This window comes from Orycteropus afer, unplaced genomic scaffold, assembly GCF_000298275.1.
Source record: "Orycteropus afer afer isolate SDZICR_OR568_19922 unplaced genomic scaffold, OryAfe1.0 scaffold00105, whole genome shotgun sequence".
In the NCBI taxonomy this organism is placed as follows: Eukaryota; Metazoa; Chordata; class Mammalia; order Tubulidentata; family Orycteropodidae; genus Orycteropus; species Orycteropus afer.
In genome coordinates, this window is record NW_006921692.1 from 2833512 (window position 1) to 2855272 (window position 21761).

At 40.1% G+C, this 21761-nt stretch overlaps 1 protein-coding gene across 1 annotated transcript in view; it reads left to right on the forward strand.

Moving 5' to 3' along the window:
* The first annotated feature begins 497 nt into the window (after positions 1-497).
* Positions 498-21761, forward strand: part of MBLAC2 (metallo-beta-lactamase domain containing 2) — a 33458-nt gene continuing 12194 nt past the window's right edge. The window contains exon 1 of the mRNA XM_007943377.1: positions 498-951. Within this exon, the coding sequence (XP_007941568.1) occupies positions 498-951 (454 nt within the window). The remainder of the gene's footprint in view (positions 952-21761) is intronic.

Genomic DNA, 21761 nt, shown 5'->3' on the forward strand with positions numbered 1-21761 from the left:
GCTTTTTAGCCCTTGGCAGGCGCCGTAGTCGCCGTCCAATCAGGTAAGCCTGACTCTCTCGGTGCCGGAGAGGAGTGAGCAGAGAGGCGCATAGGTGGGCGGGCTCGCCTGGTTGCAGCCTAGCACATTTCTGTCCCAGCCTCTGCAGTCAGACTCCCCCGCCCCCCCGGAGTAGGGCTAGTCTATTCTAGGTCTCCTGTGCAGTATCCTCTGCGTTAACGTTCTTTCCTGCGGCTACTGCAGGCACCGCTATTACTCTGGCGCCTGGGTGTGGGCAGTGCAGTCTGCGCTCTGCAGGCCTGGCGGGAGGTGTCTTTCCTCCTCCTACTCCTCCCTCCGCACCTCTCTGCATCCTCCGCCCCTCCTCGCTCTGCGTCACCTTCCAGGCTGCGGACAGACTGCTCCACACAACCGCAGCGCCTCGGGTCTGGCCAGCCTGCTGGAGGCACACACGCCCACGCCCACACCCACCACGCCCGGCCGCACCCCTGCCCAGGATGTCGGCGCTTGAATGGTACGCCCACAAATCCCTGGGCGACGGCATCTTCTGGATTCAGGAACGCTTCTACGAGTCTGGCAACCGCGCCAACATCTGGCTAGTGCGTGGCTCGGAGCAGGACGTGGTGATTGACACAGGCTTGGGTCTACGCAGTCTACCTGAGTATCTGTACTCCTCCGGCCTCCTGCAGGACCATGGAGCCAAGGAGGATGCGGAACGGCGGCCGCTGCTGGCGGTGGCCACCCACGTGCACTTCGACCACTCCGGGGGCCTTTACCAATTCGACCGGGTAGCTGTGCACCACGCTGAGGCCGAAGCTCTAGCTCGCGGGGACAACTTTGAGACGGTGACCTGGCTATCCGATAGCGAGGTGGTGCGAGCGCCCAGTCCTGGCTGGAGGGCCAGGCAGTTCCGAGTGCAAGCGGTGCAGCCCACCCTCATACTGCAGGATGGTAATGTTCCCCATGGGCGCGCGCTCTCCTGTCCTAGGAATGCATGTTGCAGACCTGCGTGGCTATAATAGGGTCTTGTTTTGGCACACTACAGAAACGCCATCCTTGTGTTTCATCCTTCCCTGAGTAAATGCCCACCGGACCAGGCCGTCACAACCATCCCTAGCGGTACCTAGAAGGCAGTGAAAACTGGCCCCACCCCCTAGGCCATTTCCTGTGTCATATACAGTAGTAACACTACAGATTTGTGACTGAGGATTTCCATTCTTATTCTAAGCACCTATCTGACATTTCCGGGTGCTTTTGTAGCAAGAAGACGTCTAAGGAATGACGCCTAACAGAGTGCATGCTTTTGAGAAATGTTGACTTTATCCACTCGGTCACCACTGGGTATGAACAGTTTCCACCTGTAGGCTTAAAAATCCATCAGAGCAGAGATTTCAATCTGATTATGCAACCTCATATTTTAGATAGGTTTCTGGTCTTAATGATGCCTCACGAGAGAAAAAGCTTGATTGTGAAGATAAAGGTAGAATATGCCTTGAGTTTTGTGTCATAGGTATCTGGGTATAAGCATCTGCTTTGAAAGCAAAGCCTGAGAAAAATTAATAAGGAGATTGTTTCTTGTGAAGATGATGAGGTATGCGGCCTAATGCGCAAATATCTTGGTTCTCTTTGACTCTAAAAGACAGGATGGGATTCAGATTGAATAAATAAAACAGCATAGGGCCCAAACCTCTCCCCATCCTCAGGCAATTAAAGAATTGAGTAAATTAGCCATAGCAGCAGTATTTGTATATTAATTTCCTTTTTTCTTTTTAAAATACTTATATTGATCACGTTTTATCCTCACATTTAAAGTGAAAAACACTGACACCCAGTAAAATGATTTGCCTAATCCGACTTAACGGCACATAACAACAACAACAAAGCTTACACAACAAGCTAGTGACAAAAGCTGGAACTTGAACCAAGGTGCAATAAATCAAAGCATGCAAAACATACATAAATCCTACCGTATCAATATATTATACATCTGAGTAGAATGTGAAATCTTTTTCTTTCTACCTTGCAACCATTGTTATTTATACCACCCTCTATGAGGTGGAAAAATCCAGCTGCTGCAGTACAGTGAGGTACTAGAGCTCATTTTATGACCTGACCGTATCACAAATGTTGAAATATTATAAAAATCAGTTTATGTTATGCACAGGATTTTGATAATTTGAGTTATTAAAGAAAAGGAAAGCAAAATTCTAATCACATTCAAAAGTCTTTTCATTGAAGTTTTACATCTTAAAATAACTGGTTTCTTTTTAGATAAAATAGGAGGTCTTACATTACCTGACAATATGAAATGACAGAAAAGTACATTGCATTACATTTATTGTTAGGTACATTTATATATACATTTATATATTTATACTCTGGGAGTTAAGATTTCCATGCAGTTGATAAGTATGCAGACTCAATTCTGGCATCCACACCAAAAAACTGTTTACGTTAATATTAAAATATATTTAAAATGTTTTAAAAATTAAATTACTTTTGATCATATGCCAGCAATGGGAAATCAAGATTGAAAGATTGATAGGGATTACTGCTTATAAATAAGAAGGAGTTCAAAACAGGCCTGAATATGCCTGAGGTCACATAGCCAGTTTGGAAAAGAACTAGAAAAGAATTAGAATCTAGACTGTCCATAGATACTAGAATCAGCATTTTGGAGCTGCAAAGGAACTGTAAGCTACCTGTGTGATACTTTAAGCCTTTTTATAGTGTGAAAAGAGAGCTAAATATTTACCAAACACTTTCAAGATGATAGTACTATGTTATCAAAAGTTGATTTTCAGTTGGAAGTGGATGCCTCACTCTCTTTAAAAAAAAAAAAAATTGCCGTGGAGTCAATTCTAACTCATAGCGAGTTTCCAATTCCAAATCTCTAAGGAAGTAGATTTCCCCGTCTTCAGGCTGCCAGCCTTCTGATTAGCAGTCAAATGCCTTACGCACTGTGCCACCAGAGAGAGCTCTCTTAAGTAATATTTTCCTCTTTCTTTAGGAGCTCTGGTAGCATAAGGATAATTTCCTGTCCCTTCTGAATGGTATGGCCAGCTAACTTGCTATTCACAAGCTCTGGTGGCACACTGCCTAAGGCATTTGACTGCTAACCAGAAGGCTGGTGGTTCAAACCCACCAGCCACTCCTCGGAAGGAAGACTGGACAATCTATTTCTGTAGAGATACTACCTGGGAGACCCAAGGAGGGGTTGCTATGATTCAGAATTGACTTGATGGCAGTGAGTTTTGTTCCTTTTTTTTTTTTTAAACATGCCTAGAAAGAAATATAAAATGTTTATATTAAAGATTCATATACAGTTACATACTCACACATATACAAAGAATACACGAGATAAGGTTTTCATTGCTTTAGTTAAATACAAGGAGATGGAAGTCTTTTTTTTTTTCCTTTTAATTACATTTCATTTAGTGAACTGTTTGTCATGAGGAAGCATTAATCTGTACACTGTATCACAGACCCAAAAGCTGTCTTGTAAACAAGGTACAAGAAATACAAGGGAAGGAATAGCCATATCATTCAACTTAATATTTTTGTGAGAAAAGCAACTCACCTTGCTAATAGTGAATTATTATCTTTCTAAAAGAAGATAACAGTATATCTGAGGTTTATACAACATATTCCTCTTGAATGAGCACACGTCATTTAACCTATTTTTTACAATATTAAATTACTATAAAGTCAAGCATTTTTATCCCCGTTTCATTTGTCTGTGCAGTTTACATACAGTCACCAAGACACTCTCTAGACCGTTCGAATAATTGTAAATATTCTATTACAGAGTGGTTCCCAGTGGATTTAAACCATTCACTGTGAACAACCATCAAGTTGGCCCTAACTCATGGTGACCCCATACATAATGAAACTAAACGCTGCCTTGTCCTACCTCATCCCCATGATTGGTGTGGCTCAAACCATTGTGATCCATGGGTTTTCATTGGCTAATTTGGGAAGGTTAGAAACAAAAATCACAGATTCCAGGCTCTCACTGCCGTCGAGTCGGATCCAACTCATAGCAACCCCTCCTTGGATTTCCGAGGCAGTATCACTACAGAAGTAGATTGCCCAATCGTCCTTTCAAGGAGTGGCTGGTGGATTTGAAGCAAATGCCTTAGGTACTATGCCACTAGAGTATACACAACTAATTTGACTCCTTCTCAAAATCCCACTAAGACGTTTATAAAGGAACTGTGTTTTGTTTGTTTACTTTCTTGTTTTAACCATAAATCCACATTGACTGAGAGAATTATTTTGAATGCTGGAATATATATACTCAAAAAAAACCTATATATCATATAATACTGCTATCCAGTCGGATCTGACGCACAGTGAACCCTCCTTGGGTTTCTGAGGCAGTATTGCCACGGAAGTAGATTGCCCAAGCCTTCAAGTGGGCTTGAACTTACAGCTTTCTGGTTAGCAGTCAAATGCCTTAGGCACTATGCCACCAGAGCTCCATGAATGCTGGAAAGCAGATGTGAATTAGCACTTCTTATCAATGAGAGATCAAGAGCCAATCCTGTTGATACTGCATAAAGCAGTATACTGCATAAAGGGAGGTGTCTCAGTTGCAGGCAAAGGGGGGGGACACTAAAATAAGTAGAACTGATTTAAAGACATTTAAGAAGTTGTTACAGTCCTGGATCTCCCCACCCCCCACCTCCCTTAATGAATGTCCCTCCTCTACCTAGTTTCTTTTCTGGGGAGAGTAGAACAGTAGGGCTTCTAAATTGAGCGATGCCAAGCAGTATCAGATGCGGGAGTTCAGTATGGAAAAGAGGAGGAATAAATCATGTATGTGTTCCCTGCTAGTTTTCCAGAAGAATGAGAACCAGGCCCTTATTCCCAAGGCAGGAAATTGAAGGAAGTTGGAAAAATCTTATCTGGGGAATCTGCCTGATCCAGGAGCAAGACTTCAAGATGCTAATCTAGATTTAATCCTTAAATTTAACCTGGCAAGATCTCTCTACAATCAAGCTTAGGTCAGTAAACTCCGTGAAACGTATTTAAAGCAACCTTTTCAACCTTTGCTTTTAAACAGAATCTGAGAAAATTCTCTAACGTGAGATCAAATACCAAACAACATAAAGCAACTCAGGGTAGGGAGTGGACTCTTATTAATTTCATCAAGGGAATAACAGAAGTAATGCATCCAAGATATCCTAATGGACAATAATAGGATGCTTTTAAAAATAAATAAATAAATAACCACAGTACGATAACAACGTAGGCAGTCCCTGAGTTACTAAAGAGATCTGCTCTTACGTGTGTCTTTTAAGTTGGAGTTGAGAGTCACAGCAGGTGCATCTGATTCTTATTTAGCCTTACTTTAGTGCAAGAAAAGGCTGGAAACCTTTTCAATAATTTAAAAGCTTCATGTGCAGCAAGTGAAAGTGATGGTCATTTTGTTGCCAGTAAGAGTTGGTTCAAGCTTTTCAAAGTGAAGGAAAATTTACCATAAATTTCACATAGTGTGCCCACATGTATGACACACATAGCACAGGTAGGAAACTAATACATGAGGGAGTTGTACAGTTTGCAAAATATCATATGATAGGCACATTATTTGCGTGAAAATATGGTACAGAATATTAAAAGGCAAGTACAAGTTTTTCCTAAGTCATACGTTCATAACCTGGGGACTTACTGTAAAAATCTCTGGAACTTAAAACCTATCTGCAATGACTTAATGGAAGGTCTAAAAGACAAAGTTGAAGAACCTACAAAAAGTACAGTAGAGACTAGAAGAGCAAAAGATATTTAGAGGCTCAATTTGGAAAATTTCAACATTGCAATATTAGTGTAGAGAAAATAGAGGAGAGGAAAACATTATAAAGATAATTTAAAAAAAAATCTCACAGATCAGTATTTTTCCAACAAATTAGAAACTGCATAGGAAAAGAAAAGCTTACAGTATGATGTATTGAGTAGTATCATGACCAAAATTACTACTCTTTTGGGGGATGAGAAATGTATTTATGTATAGTATCGGTAGGTGCCAGGGCATGGAACCAATTCTTTATAGTTCAACCCCCTGCTGAGAATTTGCATTTCCACCCCAGTTATACTGAATCAGAATCTACTTTTTTCTCTGATTATTACCTGGACCTTCTATTCTGTCCCTAGTCAACCAGTCAGTAGTGGTAACCAGACACTATCTGGTTCTGGTCTCAGGCAACAGGAGGCTGTGTTTCATGTGGGCCATTAGTCCTATGGATTGCTTCCTTTCACTCTCCTTTGTTCAAACAGGAAAAGACCAACAGTTATATCTTAGACGGCTGCTTGCAAGCTTTTAAGACCCCAGATGCTACTCACCAAACTAAGATGTAGAATATTATCTTTATGAAATGAGTTATGCCAATTGATCTACATGTCCTTTGAGACTTGTTTCTTTATTTTTAAAGTGATTTTCTTGTACTGTTCTCTATTTGTTGCCTTTTTTTTTTTTTAATCTCCCCCTCTTTTTCTGCCTTTTCTGTTTTATGTAATTCGATTTTTACTCCTCTCTTAGTATTTCACTATAATTCTTTTTTAAAAAGTTGTTAGTGGAGGAGCTCTGGTAAGATGGTGGAATAGACAGACAAGCTCTTCAACAAAGAAAGACAAACCCTCTTCAACAAAGAAAAGGGGAATCAATTAACACAAATACAGAAGATAATCCTGGAGCTCTGAGCTTTGAAAGGAAGGATACAGAGGTGGACTAAACTCAAACTAGTAGAAGAATCTGCATGAAAACACCCAACAAGGAAACATACGGACCTGCAATCAGTCAGTGATCCTGATGGTGCAGACAGCTTGGATATTGCCAGGTAGTGTTAGGACCTAAGAATTAACCTAAAAATCAGCCCTGCTAGCCAGGGGCTGCATGGAGTACCACACTAGTGGCTGATGAATGAGAGGGAAAACAGTTAGGAGGGAAACAGAATGAGCCATGGACTATTGGCTGTCCAGAGGGTGCAGCCATTTTGAATGTTTTCAAGTGGTTCAACCATTTTGGATATTTAAAACAACGGCATTTTCTCAGATTCTAGGGACCTAAGAATAGGCTCAACTTGCTGAGGACCACAAGGACGTTCTAGACACAAACGACTGGAAAGGTGCGATATTCCCCTTATTACTCTTATACCCCACACCCTCTTGGTAAACGGAGGTGCAGCCGTCCTTCACTCCCACCCACCTTCTGGGCTGGCAGGAATTCCATCCCACTCTGTGTGCTCCAGTGGAGCCTGGGTGCCCTGCTTCACTGTGGTAGTTAAGTTTGTGTGTCAACTTGGCTGGGCCTGGTTGAGTGACTGGACAGTTGGATGTAGTATTCCCCATGATGAGACTGGTAATAAATTCCATGGTGGAATCTACTGTGAGCAGCTGAGTAGCTGCCCTAGGGATGTGGTTTGCTTCCTGTATGTTAAGAGAAGCCTTGGGGAACGGTCTCTAGTTTATGCCACACTTGAACCCTACATATAGCCATGTTGTTCAGCAGCCTGACATGCTCTGCTGACCTTGGTACTTTGAACGGACCTGAATTAATTGCCTGCCATGTGGTTTGGTAACATTGGGACTGTGCCTTTTTACTTGTCAACCTGGGGCTTGTCAGCCTCAGCAACCAACAGTCTAAAGAAAACCCTCTACCTTCAGTGGGCCGAGAACAGGAGGCAGAGCTGAAGGTTGAGGGGCTTTCACCCAGCCCCTAGAGCCTGGCACTTTGAACTCAGACTTAAAGCCTCCAAACTGTTAGAGAATAAACTTATGTTTGTTTAAGCTGTCCCATTGGTGGTATATTCTTGTCAGAGTGGCACTAGGTTACCAGAACACCCACCATGACCAGATTTTTTTTATCCTTTTTCTTCAGTTTGTTTTTGTCTGCTTTTAATTTTTTTTTTCAAACCTTTTACTGTTACTCATTATTCTTCCCTTCCCAGGTTCTAGTTTTCAGCATTTTCTCTCTTCCCTGTTCCTGATTCCTAGTTTTTTTTTTCTTTCTAATGGTTCTCTCATTTCCTTGTTATTCTTGTTGCATTTTCCCCATTTTTTTCATTATTCTCCTACTGTACCTCTTTTCTCTTATTGCCTCTTCCCCAGATTTTTTTTTTTTTTTTCTTGTTTTGGTGATTGTTCCTATGTATTTATGCAGTGTGTTTTTTGTCCACTTGTTCTTACTTTTCTGATGGTTTATCAGTCATTGTTTTTGTCTGAGTGGGAGACACCAACCATGCCCAAAGGACACAACCACACACTCACATCTTGCAGCTCCACTTACTGAGTGAGGGCCACCACTTCCTTCTCCACCAACTGGCCAATGATGAATGACCACTAAGAAGAGCCTGACTCACCCTTAACTGCTTTTCACAAACAGTTATCAGAGATCTAAATACAACAACATCACACTGCCTCAGAGACAGCAGACCATCACAGTCCACACAAAGAAGCAGGATAAAGTGGTAGAAACAAGGAAGCAGGATACAGACCCAGAACACATCCCTGAGGAAGAAGCAGCATTGGAACTCCCTCATAAGGAATTCAAAAGAATTAGATATCTTCAAAGGATTGAGAGGGAGATCAAGGAAAACACTGACAAAATTAAGGAAAACAAAGACAAAACCCTAGAACAATTTTGGAAGGAAATACAGGAGAGAAAATGTCAAAATAAATGAAAAATTAGAAATGATGAAAAATCTACAGATACAAATCCAGAAGATTAATACTAAATTTTCAGAAATAGATAACACATTGAAAGGGCAAAAGAGTAGAATCAAATCATTGGAAGGCAGAATTAATAAGATTGAAAATAAATACCTGAATACTTCTTTGGAAAGGGATCAGTCAGAAAAAAACATCAAAATAAGTGAAGAAAGCCCAAGGTTCACATGGGATACCATCTAAAGGAATATCTTACGTGTAATTGGAATTCCAGAAAAGGAAGAGAAAAAGAGAGCCACTGAGAAAATTTTCCAAGATTTGTTGGAAGAGAACTTTCCTCATATGAAAGATGAGAATATATCCATTCAAGAAGTCCAACAAACCCAAACAGGATAGACCCCAAAAGAAAATCACCAAGACATATCATCTTCAAACTCAACAAAACCAAAAACAAAGAATCATGAAAGCAGCATGGGAAAAAAATGAAAAGTTGCCTACAAAGGGCAACCAATAAGGCCAAGCTCTGATTTCTTGGCAGAAACCATGCAGCCGAGAAGGCAATGAGATGGTATATATAAAACCCTGAAAAAGAAAAATTTCCAACCATGAATTATATATCCAGCAAAATGGTCCCTCAAATATGATGGTAAAATTAGGAGATTTGCAGATAAGCAGAAATTAAGGGAATTTGGAAATTTGTTAAAACCAGATCAGCCTTACAAGAGATACTAAAGGGAGTCCTTTGAACAGAGAACCAATAATAGCAAACAACAATCGACCATTAATACACAAGATGACATAACCCAATAATAAAGGGAGAAGGAGGCCACATCTTCTGACCTCCTCTAACCACATAAGAGGAAGACAAAATCACCATCAGTGTCCTAAGGCCTGTTCCTGCGAGGCAAGACATGCTGCTGCCCTCCAGCCATTTCACCAACCTTGACACCAACACTGACACCAGCCGTTCCTCCTGCAGCACCCACCACCTCTCTGCTGGGTTTGATAATTTGCTGCAGTGGCCACACACAACTCACAGATTATGGGGTTTATGGGGGAAACAAAAGGTTACAATTCAAGTTCGGAAATGCACTCAGTCTCTCATGGCCAGCTGTCCTACTTAGCAGCCAGCAGTCTCTCAGCACTGTGTGTCTCATGTCTCCTTCTGAACAGCACATGTCTCTCAGTGCATGTCTCTCACATATCTCTCAGCAGCACATGTCTCTTGTGTCTCTCTCTGAGGAAATGCATTTATTTCTCTCAGCAGTACGTCTCTTAGCCAGCAATGAGAGATTCCTTCTGCCTCTAGGAGGGCTCCTTTTGAGCCTGGCAGAGTAGCCAAACTAACCAATCCCAACATCAGAATTCTGTATACCTGAGAGAAAGAACTTCCCAGAAGATTGCTTCTTGTCATTCTCAACATGAATACCCCAGATGAATATCTTTAACAATCAGGAGTTACTTAGTTGCTCATGGCAAATTCTACCACTGAGTTTACAAGGACTATGGCTGGAAAACCCATATTATGTAATTTACTACGCTGCACCCACAAACCACCACAGCTATGGAAGTATCCAAAGTACAATAAGCTTACAAGATTGTAAATAAGGAACCAGAGACATCAGTTGGCAAATGAGGAAAACTACAAACCAAATAGCATAATTACAGAACTTCTAAATGGTGAGGAAATCAAGAGAGTTGCAGGATAGAATGGACCATTGTAAACTTGGGGAGAAAATTATAAATCACAGGGTAACCTCAAAGAAAAAAGGCAAACCGTCACATCAAAATAAATAAAGAGGACAAGCACAAGTGCCTAAGGCACTTGACTGCTAATCAGAAGGCTGGTGGTTCAAACCCACCAGCTGCCTTAGAAACCCAAGGAGGGGTCCCTATGAGTCGGGTCTAACTCGACGGCACATAACAACAACGACAACAACAACAAAACAAAAGAACTGTATTCCAACAAATTTGGAAATCTGGAAGAAATGTACAGATTTCTAGAAACACACCATTTACCTAAACTAACACAGACTGATGTGGAAAAGTTGAACAAATGCATAACAAAAGAAGAAATTGAACAAGTCATAAAAAAAATTACCAACAAAAAAAAGTCCTGGTCCAAATGCTTTCACTGGAGACTTTTACCAAACATTCAGAGAAGAAGTGACACCAATCCTACTCAAATATTCCAAAACATAAAAAAGGATGGAATCCTCCCTAACTCACTTTATGAAGCAAGCATAACCTTGATACCAAAATCAGGTGAAGACATCACTCAAAAGGAAAACTACAGACCAATATCCCTCATGAACATAGATGCAAAAATCTTCAACAAAATCCTAGCTGATAGATTCCAACAACATTATCAAAAAAATAATTCATTATGACCAAGTGGGGTTCATATCAGGTATGGAGGGATGGTTCAACATTAGAAAAACATCATCTACAACATAAATAAAGGAAAAGAACCACATGATCATATCAACTGATGCAGAAAAGACATTTGATAAAATCCAATACCCATTCCTGATCAAAACTCTCAGCAAAATATGAATAGAAGGGACATTCCTCATATTATTTGCATAATACAGGGTATATATGTAAAACCAACAGCCAACGTTATTATCAATGGAGAGAGACTGAAACCATTCCCCTTGCGAACAGCAACCAGACAAGGATGCCCTCTATCACCACTTCTCTTCAACATTGTATTGGAAGTCCTAGCCAGGGCAATAAGGCAAGAAAGGGAAATCAGAGGCATCCATTTTGGTAAGGAAAAACTCAAACTATCCCTATTGCTGATGATAAGATCCTATACCTAGAAAACCCAAGAGACTCAGTCAAAAATCTACTGGAACCAATTAAGAGATGTAGCATCATGGCAGGATACAAGATCAACATCCAAAAATCAGTTGGATTCCTCTACACCAGCAAAGAGATTGCTGAAAAATAAGGAAATCAATACCATTTACAGTAGCTACCAAAAAGATTAAATACTTGGGAATAAATCTTACCAGGAACACAAAAGACTTGTACAAAGAAAACTACAAAAAGACTACTTCAAGAATCCCTGAAAGATCTATCTCACATAAATGGAAGAACATACCATGCTCATGGATAGGAAGATTGAACATTGTAAAAATGTCACCCAAAGAAATCTATACATTCAATGCAATCCCAATCCAGACCCCATCAACATTCTTTAAAGATACAGAAATACCAATCACCAACTTTATATGGAAAGGAAAGAGACCTCAGAGAAGCAAAGCATTATTGAAGAAGAAGAAGAAAATAGGAGGTGGCACACTGCCAGATCTTAAAACCTACCATACAGCCATGATAGTCAAAACTACCTGGTATAGGTACAATGAAAGACAGATAGACCAATGCTATAAAATTGAGAACCCAGAAACATACCCATCAACCTATGGTCAGCTGATCTTTGACAAAGGGCTGAAATCCATTAAATGAGGAAGAGATGGTCTCTTTAACAAATAGTGCTGACAAAACTGGATATCCATTTGCAGAAAAATGAAACAAGATCCGTACCTCACACCATACACAAAAACTAACTCCAGATGGATCAAATACTTAAATGTGAAACTTAAAACTATAAAGTTCCTCAAGGAAAAACTAGGGGCAAATTTAGCGGTCCTAATGTATGGCATAAATAGACTGTCAAGCATAACCCAAAATGTACAAGCAGCAGAAGAGAAATTAGATGAATGGGACCTTCTAAAAATTAAATTTTTATGTGCTTCCAAAGACTTTTAAAAAAAAGAGAATCTACAGATTGGGAAAAAAATATTCACCGATGACATATCTGACATCTCTAGAATTTATAGAAAACTCCAGCACCTCAACAAAAAGGCAAATAATTCAGTTAAAAAATAGGCAGAAGATGTGAATCGACACTTCACCAAAGAGGGTGGTCAACAAACATATGAAAAAATGCTCACGATCATTAGCCATTTGAGAGATGCAAATCAAAACAACAATGAGATACTACAATGCCCCAGCGCTAGTAGCAAAGTTCAACCAGACAGAAAATAACGAATGCTGGCAAGGAAGTGGAGAGTTTGGGAATCTAACACACTGGTGAGGCAGTAAAATGGTACAACCAGTGTGGAAAGCAGTATGGAGATTCCTTAAAAAGTTGGAATTAGAATTACCACTAGACCCAGCCATTCCATTACTAGATATATATGTTAAAGAAGTGAGAGCCAGGACAAGAAAAGATACATGCAAACCCATGTTCATTGCAACACTATAATAGCCAGAAGATGGAAACAACCTAGGTGCCCATCAACAGAAGACTGGATAAGCAAACTATGTTACATACACACAATGAAATACTATGCAACCCTAAAGAATAACATAGAATCTGTAAAACACTGCATAACATGGATGAACTTGGAGGACGTTATTCTGAGTGAAATAAGTCAGTCACAGAAGTACAAATATTGTATTAGTCCATTATTGTAAAAAGTCAAGGAGAGGATTTGTATGGAAGGAAATTTTCTTTGTTGGTTACCAGGGGTGGGAGAGGAGAGGAGGGAACACTTAGATAGGTAGAGATAAGTATTGATTTGGATGAAGAGAAAGGCAATGTACCAAATGTGAGTGATCACAGTGGTACTGAGGTAGAGGAAGACAGAGGTGCATGAGAGGTACAGACAACAAAGATGAACACTTTTTCACATACAGTACTGCATTGTTGGTGAAGGCAAACACTGATAAATGGGTGGATAGAAGGGTAGACAGGCTCAACTTATTAGGTATATCTATTGCAGGGAGAAGTGTGCCCATGACCACATATACAGTTGACAGACAGTGTTTCTACATTTCTATTTGTATGTTCTGTAAGAATTCCCAGGTATAGAGCTGACAAAGCACAAAGTTGTAGTCACTTCTTGGCCACAGCCTGGTACCTAGAGGGAGCATGTAGTTGTACCTGTGGGCTCAGGACCATAGTTGCAGGGGACATCAAGCTCAAATGGAATAATGTACTACAGAAAAACATTGTTCCACATTCTACTTTGTCAGGTAGCGACTGGATCAGAGGGGAGTCTATGTAGGAGTTCCTCGATGGAATGGGAGAACAATGTGGAATGAAACTCAATATCATTAAAAAAAAGGGGGGAGGGAACCAGGATTGCTGGTCTGATAGAGCCTGATAGAACTATTTTGACTATGGCTCCTAGCTGCTGTTCAGGTCTGAATGGAACCCACCCACACCTGTGGCTTCTAGTCAAACAAAAGACAGCCGTATGAGCTGAACATTTACATCAAGTAGATACACTCCTTGGAGAGAACAATCATGGGAGAATAGAAGGGTTATATATGCACAGTGAGTTCAGGTGGCAGGAGTACATGAGAGAGGACACAGGGAAGAGGTAACTATGAGAAGGAAGTGGGAGGGGAGCTGTTTATTCTGGGAAACTGCAGTCAATGTCATGAGACAAAGTACGTGAGCTGCTGTCTGGAAAGTGAATTTGCTGTGTAAATTTTCACCCAAATCACAGTAAAAATTAAAAACAACAACAACAAAAATTGTTAGTGGTTGCACTGTTGTTGTCAGGTGCCATCGAGTCATTTCTGACTCATAGCAACCCCATGCACAGCAGAACAAAACTGCCTGATCCCACGCCAGCTCCATGATCCCATCATCTTGAGCCCATCATTGCAGCCACTGTGTCAGTCCATCTCGTTGAAGGCCCTCCCCTCTTGCGTCGACCCTCCACCCTACCAAGCATGACATCCTTCTCCAGGGAATGGTCCCCATGACCAAAGTAGGTGAGACAAAGAAAAAAATTCCACTGCCATTGAGTTGATTCGAACTCATAGCTACCCTCTAGGACAGAGTAAAACTGCCCCATCAGGTTTTCAAGGCTGTAAATGGTTATGAAAGCAGACTGCCTCATCTTTCTTTTGTGGAGTGGTTGTTGAGTTTGAAGTGACTTTTTAGTTAGCAGCTGAATGCTTTAATCACTAAGCTATCAGCTCCAGCTAGGTGCTAGGCTGTGTTTAATATCTGTTACAGCTGTTGATGTCTCAGTTTTTGTCACTGTTTTTGTTTCCCCTATTGTCTCTTGGTTTCCCTAGTAACTCATCCTTAAACAGTGTCTGTGTCTTATATATAGCTCTTTCTGTTGCAGTCCACTGTTACTATACTGGAGCTCTATTGATATGGTAGTAAGGAGTGGGGAGGTGAAACATTCTATAATTTTATCCTAATATTTTATTCTTTCATGGGATAAGACTACCTGGGCTGTGACCTTCAGAGTAGTTTCCTAGCTCTTTACCCTCCTCTAATGTGAGACATGAGAAACTCTGGTGGCACAGAGCCTAAGCCATTTGACTGCTAAACATTTGTGGTTTAAACCTACCAGCCACTCTATGGAAGGAAGGTGGGGCAGTCTACTTCCATAAAGATTTACCACTTTGGAAACCCAGTGGGGGTTGCTATAAGTTGGATTGACTCAAAGGCAATGGGTTTGGTGGGGTTTTTTGTTTTGTTTTGGTTTTTCCCCCCAGTGTGAGACATATGCACCCTGGTTGCACAGTGATTAAGCATTTGGCTGCTAACTGAAAGATTGACAGTTTGAACCCACCAGCTGGCTGCTCTGCAGGAGACAGATGTAGCATTCTACTTCTATAAAGATTACAGCCTTGGAAACTGAAACTGTGGGGCCATTACACTCTGTTCTATAAAGTCGCTATGAGTCGGAATCAACTCAAATGCATTGGGTAATGTGAGACAGAGTGGGCTCAAGCTATTTACTTGCTCTTCCCCTAGATCAGACAAGACTCTGGCAAAGTAGTTTTCACTGAAAGTAGGTCCCTACTGGGGAGAACAGAATACTTAAGCATAGTTCAAAATGGTTACTTTTCTCCTCCCCTGCTCAAGGAATATTCTTTTTCAGTTGTTCAGTGATGTTGGTTATATTTTTCACAGTGTATTAACAGTCTCATTATTTCCATTCTGATAGTTTCATTTCTATTAAACTAGTTTCCCTGCCCCCCCCCCTTACTGTCTTTGCTTTAGGGTAAATATTGACCATTTGGTCTCATGTAGATTTTTTTTTTTTTTTTTTAATGGAGTGGCTGAGGAGTGGCTGGTGGGTTTGAACCACCAGCTTTCTGGTTAGCAGTCAAATGTCTTAGGCACTACACCACCAGAGCTCCTTCCATGTGGCACATACATACATGTATACAGATATGCCTATAGATACACCTGAACCCAGCTGAAATTGACTGGTATTGGCCGTTTTGAATCAGGCAATCATATACTGCTATGCTGGGAATGATAAATTGAACAGGAATGGTGCCACTTTCATTACCAAACAGAACAAGATCTATCCTGAAGCATAATGCTGTCATTTAGAGGATAATATCCATATGCCTACAAGGAAGACTGGCAGCATAGTGCCTAAGGCACTTGACTGCTAACCAGAAGGCTAGTGGTTCAAATCCACCAGCCACTCCTCAGAAGGAAGGTTGGGCAATCTACTTCCACAGTGATACCACCTTGGAAACCCAAGGAGGGGTTGCTATGAGTCAGGTCCGACTTGACGGCACATAACAACAACAGCAACAACAAGGAAAACTAGTTAATACTACTATTATTCAAACTTATACACAACTCCCAAATCAAAAGATGAAGAAATTGAAGATTTTTACCAACTTCTGCAGCCTGAAATTGACCAAATGTAATCAATAATCACTGGTGATTGGAGTGTGGAATGGAGAATAAAGAAGACAACCTTGAGTATATCACACCTGAATTTAGAGGCCATTTGAAGAGTAGATTTTGAACTCATTGAACAGCAGTGACTGAAGACTAGACAAGTTGTGGGATAGCATCAAGAATATCATACAAAAAGAAAGCAAAAGTTCATTAAAAAGGGGGAAAAAAGACCAAAATGATTGTCAGAAGAGATTCTGAAACTTGCTCTGAAACTTCCAGCAGAAAGTGGAAATTATCAAACACTATCATTAGTATCACAGGCAAATAACATTTTGCTGGAGATAATTAAAACATGGTTAAAGCAGTATATTTACAGGGAACTTCCAGAAATTCAACCTGGATTCAGAAGAAGATGTGGAACAGGGGATATCATTGCTGATGGCAGATGGATCTTGACTGAAAGCAAAGAATATCAGAAAGCTGTTTATGTGTGTTCTATTGACTACGGAAAGGCATTTGACTGGATAACATTGAGAAGAATGGGAATTCCAAAACACTTAATTGTGCTCATGAGGAACCTGTACATAGACTAAGAGGCTGTCATTCAAACAAAATAAGGGAATACTACAAGGCTTAAAATCAGGAAGGGCATGTGTCAGAGTTGTATCCTTTTACCATACTTATTCAATCTTTATACTAAACCAATAATGGAAGAAGCTGGATTATGTGAAAAAGAACATGGCATCAGGATTGGAGGAAGACTCATCAGCAACCTGCTATATGCAGGTGACACAACCTTGCTTGCTGAAAGTGAAGATGACTTGAGGCACTTACTGATAAAGATTGAAGACTTCAGTATGGATTACACCTCAATTAAAAAAAAAAAAAAAAAACCCTCACAACTAGACCAATAACCAGCATCATGATAAATGGAGAAAAGATTAAAGTTGTCAGGGATTTTGGTTTACTTGGAACCACAATCAACACCCATGGAAGAAGCAGTCAAGAAATCAAACATTGTATTACACTGGACACATTTGCTGCACAAGTGTTGAAAGTGTTGAAGAGCCAGGATGTAACTTTGAAGACTAAGGTGCACCCAACCCAAGCAATGGTATTTTATTTTCACTACCTCATATGCATGTGAAATCTGGACAGTGAATAAGGAAGACCAAAGAAGAATTGATGCCTTCAAATTGTGATGTTGGGGAAGAATACTGAAAATACCAAGGAATGCCAGAAGAACAAATCTAACCTGGAAGAAGTGCAGGTGGAATACTCCTTAGAAGCAAGAATGACCAGACTTTATCTCACCTACTTTGGTCATGTGGTCAGAAGACACCAGTCCCTGGAGAAGGATATCATGCTTGGTAAAGAGAAATAGGGGAAGAACCTCAATGGGATGAATCGACATAGTGACTGTAACGATAGGCTTAAGCATAACAGGGACTGTGAGGATGGTGCAGGACCGGGTATGTTTTGTTCTGTTGAACATAGAGTTGCCATGAGTCAGAATCAACTCAGTGGCCCTAACAACATAGGTACATCTATATGTGCCCACGTATATACACATACCTACCTATATACATATCTACATGCATACCTGCTTACGTAACCACGTACATATTTTTTAGTTGTTGCAAAATTGTATGTGTTACAGTATTTTCCAAAAATGTTCCTTATCCTTGTGTACTTCATAGTGATAACATTTACCTTGGTCAGGTTGTACATACTTCACCCACATTTGGTATTACCTTTCCCATCTCCAAAAAGAGCAAGTATTTACTATCTAGAGAGTGATTCCCTATTCCTCACTGTCCGATGCCTGGTAACTAGCAGTGAATGTTGATTTCTGTATACCTAATTTTGTATTTTTATAAAAGTAGGGTCATTAGAAGAATTGTCCTTTCGTGGTTGACATATTTCATTCACTCAGCATAATGTCCTCCGGATTCATCCATGTTATGTTTCAAGGACATTCTTTATGGCTGTGTATGTATGTACCACATTTTGTTTATCTATCTCCTTGTATGTATGTACCACATTTTGTTTATCTATTCATCTGTTGCCATAAAGAGATTTTCTTCAGTTTTCCTCAGGAAAACCTGTTAAGGCTTCTGGAGATAAAACCATTAATATATGGGGACACTTCTAAGACTGGGCCCCCAGGACTTTTATTCTTTTAACTCTCAAGCTAGTTTACAGTCAGCGTCTGGCAATTAGTCAGTAACTGGTTAAGTGTCTGACCAGTTGCTGGTTCCAGTGATGGCTTCTGCTCGCAGTAAGTTGTGATTGTACTTACCTGTCCTCTTTTCAAGGCAGCAGTTTGCCTTGTGACCTCAGTTCTCTCATCTGTCTAAGAAGAGTTGTTACTTTCAGTTTATTCCATTTTTGTCTTGTTACAAGAGCATTAAGGACTTAAAAGCTCTTTGCATGTTGGAGTGAAAATGGAATCCTGGTCAAAGTTACATCTTGTGTGTGATTCTTGCTAAGGCTTGAGAGCTATTTGTATAGTTCATTGCTTTACAGACTTCCCTGATATGAGAATCATCTTGGTTCTTTGTTCAGCAAAAAAATTATAGGGCCTCTTCCTTAGAGACTGATTCAGAAAATATAGAATGTGCCCAGAATCGTGTATATTTAATACGCATTGTAGGTGATTTTTATCATCAGGCAAAATCTGGAAACCTTGATTTGGTTTCCTAATCTATGTTGTTGTTGTGTGCCAACAAGTCAGTTCTGACTCATAGCACCTTATATGACAAAGTAGAATTGCTCCATATGGTTTCTTAGACTATGAATCTTTACAAGAGCAAATTACCAGTTTTTTTTTTTCCCCTGCAGAGCTCATGGAGGATTTGAACCACTGACCTTTTATTTAGCATCTGAGTGTTTAACCATTGCACCACCAGGTCTCCTTTCTTATACTGTGTTGTTGTTGTTATGTGCCATCAAGTCGGATCCAACTCATAGCGACCCCTCCTTGGGTTTCCGAGGCAGTATCACTAGGGAAGTAGATTGCCCCATCTTCCTTCCAAGGAGTGGCATGCATAAAAACAACTGCAAAGCTGATACTGCTGATACTGGTCCTCAGGTCACACACACATAGAGTAACACTGTTGTTGAGAAGGATCAGTTAACAATGGAAGAAAGTGAAAGTGATACCGAAAATGACACAAAAGGCATTTCAAAAGCAAATAATTGGAAATTCAATGTATTTTTAAAAAATCTATAGGAAATTGTTGAAGCTCTTGAATGTTTTTGTCTAAAGATTGTATGAAAAGCTTACAAGTGGCTAAGATGCCACTGTTGGTCTCTACTTATATACAGTGAGAGAGAATGAAGGAAGTCAAAAGCTGAAAGAACAAACTAATCCATGGGATGAATAGTCCACATAAACCACAGCCACTTCTAAACTGAGACCAGAACAACTGGATGATGCCTGGCCACCACCACCAACTGTCTGACCCAGGACATGATAAAAGTTCCTGGATAGAATGTAAGAATACTACAGAGCAAAACTCGGATTCTTAAAAAAGGCCAGACTCAACAGGACCAATAGAGACTAGACGTACCTCTAAAACTACCACCCTAAGATAACCTTTGAATGTGGAATTGAAGTCATTTCTGCAGGTCACCTTTCAGGCAAAATTAGATTGGCTTATGAAATAAAGAGTATCATCCGCGAATAATGTGCTCCCTTAAACAATGGACTATATGAGAACAAATAGCCAACATTAACCCAAAAGCAAAGGGGAGAAGGCAAGGAGGGGGAGGGAAGCTAGATCATGGAAAAAGAACAAAATGGAAAAATAAGAATGCTGATACATAGTAAAAACTGCAACCAATGGCACAGAGCAGTTTGTATAAAAATTGTTAAAGGGGACACTAATTTGCTGTGTAAAGTTTCACTTACAGCATAATAAAATGTTACTTTAAAAAAATACCACAAAAGATAGACTATATGAGAATAAAATATCATTTTACACAACATACTCATATTAAATTTAATCTCATCTGGAACATTAGCCAAGCTTTGGCAGAGTAGTTTAGGATCGCTTTGAGTGTTGAACATTTGCATACAAGTCCTTGTGTGGATGTGTATTTTCATTTTTCTTGGGAAGATAACTAGGAATTAAATATCCTTGTTATATGGTAACTGTATGTTAACTTCTAAAGATGGTGTGCCAAACTATTTTCCAAAGTGGTTGTCTTACATTTCTGTAGAGCAATAATATATATATAGAGAGAGAGGATTTTTCGAGGAATTGGCTGACATAACTATGAGCCAATAGGTTAGGTAACAGTCTGGGAATTCAGGTAGTCTCGTGTTCCAAATTGGTAAGTCTGGGATTGGGGGAGAGAAAGTATTTCTGGCAGAAAGTCTACTTAAGTAGTCTGGAGACAGAATCCTTCCTCTTCTGGAAACCTCAAATTTTGCTCATAAGGCCTTCAACTTCTTGGTTAAGGCTCACCCACATATGGAGAGTAATCTGCTTTACTTAAGGCCAACTGATTTAAATGCTAATTACATATCAGTACTTCTTAGCAACATCTTGACTAGTGTTTGACCAAACAAATAGGCATCATAGCTTAGCCAAGTTGCCACATAAAATTAACCTTCATAGTTGTTATTCAATTTCATATTCACAAAATTTCATTTTACTTGGATCCACAATCAATGCCCATGGAAGCAGCAGTCAAGAAATCAAATGATGTATTGCATTGGACAAATCTGTCCCTAAAGATCTCTTTTAAGTGTTAAAAAAGCAAAGATGTCATTTTGAAGACTAAGGTGCACCCAACCCAAGCTATAGTATTTTCAGTCACTTCGTGCATACAAAACCTGGACAATGAATAAGGAAGACCAAAGAAGAATTGATGCATTTGAGTTAGGTTGTTGGCAAAGAATACTGAATATACCAGGAACTGCCAGAACAATGAACAAATCTGCTTTGGAAGACGCACACCAAACTACTCTTTAGGAATGAGGTTGACAAGACTTCATCTCACGTACTTTGAATATGTTATCAGGAGAGATCAGTCCATGGAGAAGAACATCACACTCGGTAAAATGGACAGTCAGCAAAAAAGAGGAAGACCCTCAACAAGATAGATTGACAAAGTGGCTGCAACAGTGGGCTCAAACATAGCAACGATTGTGAGGATGGTGCAGGACAAGACATTGTTTTGTTCTCTTGTGCATGGGGTCACTATGAGTTGGAACTAACTTGATGACACCTAACAACAATAATTATAACGACTGCAATGCATGAAGATTTAAGTTACTCTGTGTCTTTGTTAACACTTGGTTTTGTCAATCCTTTTGATTTTCCCCATCCTAGAGCTCTGGTAGCATAGTGCCTGAGGCACTTGACTGCTAACCAGAAGGCTGGTGGTTCAA